The sequence below is a fragment of the Lynx rufus genome, unplaced genomic scaffold (genome assembly GCF_022079265.1).
Source record: "Lynx rufus isolate CCGP_SWC_20201006 ecotype Redwood Valley unplaced genomic scaffold, mLynRuf1.p SCAF_5, whole genome shotgun sequence".
Taxonomy (NCBI): Eukaryota; Metazoa; Chordata; class Mammalia; order Carnivora; family Felidae; genus Lynx; species Lynx rufus.
This window is the reverse complement of record NW_025814867.1, coordinates 112,912,335-112,916,641: the sequence shown is the minus strand read 5'-3', so window position 1 is coordinate 112,916,641 and position 4,307 is coordinate 112,912,335. Positions and strand designations below refer to the sequence as shown.

General features: G+C 37.5%; 1 protein-coding gene across 1 annotated transcript; it reads left to right on the top strand.

The window, feature by feature from the left end:
• The first annotated feature begins 414 nt into the window (after positions 1–414).
• Positions 415–1,338, top strand: LOC124526934 (olfactory receptor 5AC1-like). The gene has a single exon (XM_047100143.1). It carries the CDS (start codon positions 415–417, stop codon positions 1,336–1,338), a length of 924 nt encoding a protein of 307 aa, XP_046956099.1.
• The last annotated feature ends 2,969 nt before the right edge of the window (positions 1,339–4,307 follow it).

Here is a 4,307-nt window from a genome sequence, read left to right as displayed (position 1 = left end):
ATCACTAATATCAAAGACAGAGTCCATTTTTCATTCAATAGAAAAGATACACAAGATTTCCTGAAAAGGGTAATAATAACACTTTTGAAACTGAACTGCTGCTGTTTTTAGAGACTTTCATATAAAATGTATGTTTTTATTCTCAGTTCTGAAAAACAATTCACTGTTAATATATTCAATTCTAAATATGTATGTACTTAAAAGCCTTTTTAAAAAATCTTTCTCAAAATTATTTATTATATACTTAATGCCCTTAAGTGTGTTTGTAAAAAAGAGAAACACTGTCCCTTCATATTTGTTGAGAAAGTGCCATCTGAAATAGGGAACAGACATTACCATTCAATACCAGTTTTCATGACCTTTGTTTTTTTTCCCTTACCTATTCTCTCATGGTAGTAATCAGCCTGAGTGGATATGATGGAGACAAACAAGACACAGGTGACGCAGTTTGTTCTCACAGGACTGACAGATCGTTCAGGAATGCAGGCCCCCCTGTTCCTGGTGTTCTTGGTCATCTACCTTACCACCATGGTGGGCAACCTCGGACTGATTTTCCTCACCTGGAAGGACCCCCATCTTCACACCCCCATGTACTTATTCCTTGCTAGTTTGGCCCTTGCAGATGCTTGTTCCTCATCCTCTGTGACTCCAAAGATGCTAATGAATTTTTTATCTAACAATCACATGATTTCCCTGGTCAAATGCATCACCCAATTTTATATTTTTGCTTCCAGTGCCACCACAGAGTGTTTCCTCTTGGTAGTGATGGCCTATGACCGCTATGCAGCCATATGCAACCCCTTGCTTTATCCAGTGGTGATGTCCAACCGACTCTGTACCTGGTTGATAAGTGTGTCCTATGCGATTGGTTTTCTGCATCCCGTCATTCATGTGGGATTATTGTTTAGATTAACCTTCTGCAGGTCCAATATAATACCTCATTTCTACTGTGAAATTTTGTCACTATATACAATTTCTTGCACTGACCCATCTCTTAATGCATTGGTGATTTTTATTTTTGCTGCTTGTATACAAGCTTTTACTTTTACGACCATCATGGTGTCTTATACCCGTGTCCTCTTTGCCATCCTGAGAAAGAAGTCTGAAAAGGGCAGGAGCAGAGCCTTCTCCACGTGCAGCGCCCACCTGCTCTCTGTCTCTCTGTTCTATGGCACTCTCTTCTTCATGTATGTGCGTCCTGGGTCTGGGCCAGATCAATATCAGGATAAAATGTATTCATTGTTCTACACGGTTATAATCCCCCTGCTAAACCCCTTTATTTATAGCCTAAGAAACAAGGAAGTTTTAGGTGCACTGAGAAAAGTGATAAAGAAATAAATATTTTTTGGGGGGAAAGCTTTCATTATTCCTTATGTTTTCCTCCGTTTAAATAAAGCATAATGTGGGGTTTGCACATAGTGGGACTTAATCTATAATCGTTAAATGAATGAATAAAAAATTTAGAGTAGATAGACTTGTCTTCATAAGTTGTTGTGATCATCAAAATAATTAATGAACATGGTAAAGACAGGCTCCATTTACTTTGTGTTATTGTTGTGTTTCATCCATCTTCAAAGACAAAAGTGAAACAGAAATCTCCAAATTACTGTATCTTTGTAACGTGAAGAGCTTTGTGTTTCCAGATACTCACACTTCAAAACTCCTTTGAGTTTATAGTTTTTACAGGAAGACTCATCCTGTATAAGCCCTCTTTTTAAAAAAGACTCATCCCTGTTTAAATAATTCTTGAATGGGTACTTTTTCAAAACCTTGTCTTTAGTAGTTATTTATAATTACCCAAACAATATGAAAACCAAAGTAATATTGTTAGACTGAATATGACAATATATAACCTATTGAAGCATTTAAAATGAACATCTCTGTAAGGTTTAAAAGTAATTTTGCAAATTATATTTGTATTGCAACCATTGAAAAGTTAAAAAATTTAACAATCATATATTTAAGAGAAAGCAATTTTCCTGCAATGTAATGAAAAGTTCTAAATTCTTTAAAATGTCGACCTTTTAATTTATTAAGCACTCTCAAGAAGCATCTTGCGTCTGACACACATATGCCAATTGAATTTTTTTCTCCTGTAATTGACAACTACCTGGAATAGCAGATGTGCTTGATGAAGTCATAAGTATGCAATTTAAGTGACTTTTTATTTATAAAAACTATGTATGTGTTCTGTCTGACCCTGTTACCATTTTTGAGTTCCTGAGTTAATTACATATGGCTCTGTGAATATTTTATCAAAAATAAAGGAAAAGGTAGGTAGTTTGACCTACATTACGTTATTGATAGAGCCGATTTTCATAACCCTTAGATGTCTCTTACAGGGCATACAAGGGCAAAGGAGCATACAAACCATGAATAGTGACCCTAGTGCATGCTGGGGGGTAAAAAAAAAAGAGTAAAGTATTGCTATATACATGGCACATTTCTCAGATCCTAGCCTATTATTTTGATTTGAGGATATAAACAATTTGTTGAGTCATCGAACAACAAAGCAGGTGGTGTGGCCAAGTGGCTCCAGCACAGTGTGTTTGGGGCTCAGTTTTCCCAGACTCTGCTCCTCTCATTGCATCTGAGCTCTGCCTTCTGCTGTGTGGGCTCATTCGAAGCAGGTTGCTCCCTGTGGCTGCAGAATCTCTGTAGGAGTTCTTGCCTCCACTTCTCCACACTCAAGGCCAGCGGCAAAACTCTCTCTTTTTTTCTATGTGCCACACAGACTATTTTAAGTATTGGCTGTGTACAATTGCTATCTGGCAATATATAGATGTTCTCTGTCTCCTTTATACCTCTATTATTTCAGGCAGCGTGGTGCCTGACTCCACGCTTTTAACCACTACCCTATGCTGCTTCTATATGACTACAACGTCTTACATGAGACCTAACACTGGTGGCCGAAGAGGCACACAGAAGTAGATGGTACTCGCCAAATCACTGACTGCTTCTTCCGCTCCACAGTGTGCCCTGTGGATAAGAGAAAGGAAGTAAGCCTTCTGATGTGCTTCCTGGATTCTTCTTTTACTGTAAAGCTCAGGTCACCATGCTAGGTTTTCCCCAGGAGATTGTGAGTTCTTTTGTAGAAACTTTTATGTTTTATGGTTTTATATGAAAGACGGTTTGGAATCCAACTAATACTACATAATCCATAAGAACGACCGCATCTCAGGTGCTTCATAGTTCAGCTTATAGCGTATTGTAAAACTGAGTAGTTCTTTGTTACATCACACTCTGGTGATAACAACTAACAGAATTAAAGACTTAATGTCACCAATAAAGTCTTGCCCATCTGCCTCCTCACCCAGATGGTATAGGCCAGTGGTCCTCACTTGGTTATCACCTCAAACCAAACAAACTAGAATTTTTAAGATGGGGTTCCAGGCTTCTCATAGTTTTATAAACCTGTCCAAGTGATTCTAATATGCAGTCAGTGTTGACAGTCACTAGAGATAATTATCACGTGAAACTTGGCAAGCTTCCGATGAAGATTAGATGATAATTGAGTATAGAAACTTCTCTGTATGACTATTACAACGACTGCTTGCCAAAGTGGCCACTTTACTAGAGTTTATCCAATTTTTTATCAAGTTTTTATCTTTATTTCTCCCCATTTCTTATGGCACCAAGGGAATAATGATAGATGTCACGTATATTGCATACTATGCTTTTTTATTTAAGGGAGTGGTTCTCAGTCCTTGTTGGAGTCACCTAAGGTCCTTAAAAATTAAGATTTGCTGACCCAGTCTCAAGCCAGTGAAGTCAGCTTCTCTGGAGATGTGACCCAGCTATTAGTATATCTTTATCACTCCAGGGGATGCCAATGAACAGCCCAGGTTGAAAACTACTGGTTTTAGGGAAAAGTAAAATCTTCATATGGTCTTGATTCTTTAGTTGGATTTGGAAGTCTGACACAATTATCCATATTCTAGTGAATATGGACCTGCAGTTTACTGTCTGAAAACAAGTTCATAAATAAACAAGCAGTAGATAACACTAATTTCTTTCAAATTCCTACCAGATAATGAGTTTGGAGAGACAGACTATGCATATCCAGACAGTTCACCAAAAGTTAGCTGCAATTCTTTCCTAACAAATATTTCTCTTGCATTAATAGAGACCCATATTTCAGTAGATATTTTACATATGTTGGACAGTTCTCCATTCTTGTCCATATGGTAATATGGTATGATCAATCCACTGAATGTCAGCTAGGCTCCTACAAAGTGTCTACAAGGTAAATACTTTATAGAATTGGAGTCTATAGCCTCTATATAACATCTAAAACTGGTTTAGTT

What these genes read in the sequence shown, in the direction of transcription:
- LOC124526934 (XM_047100143.1), top strand. Translation starts at nt 415, where the DNA reads ATGATGGAGACAAACAAGACACAGGTGACGCAGTTTGTTCTCACAGGA.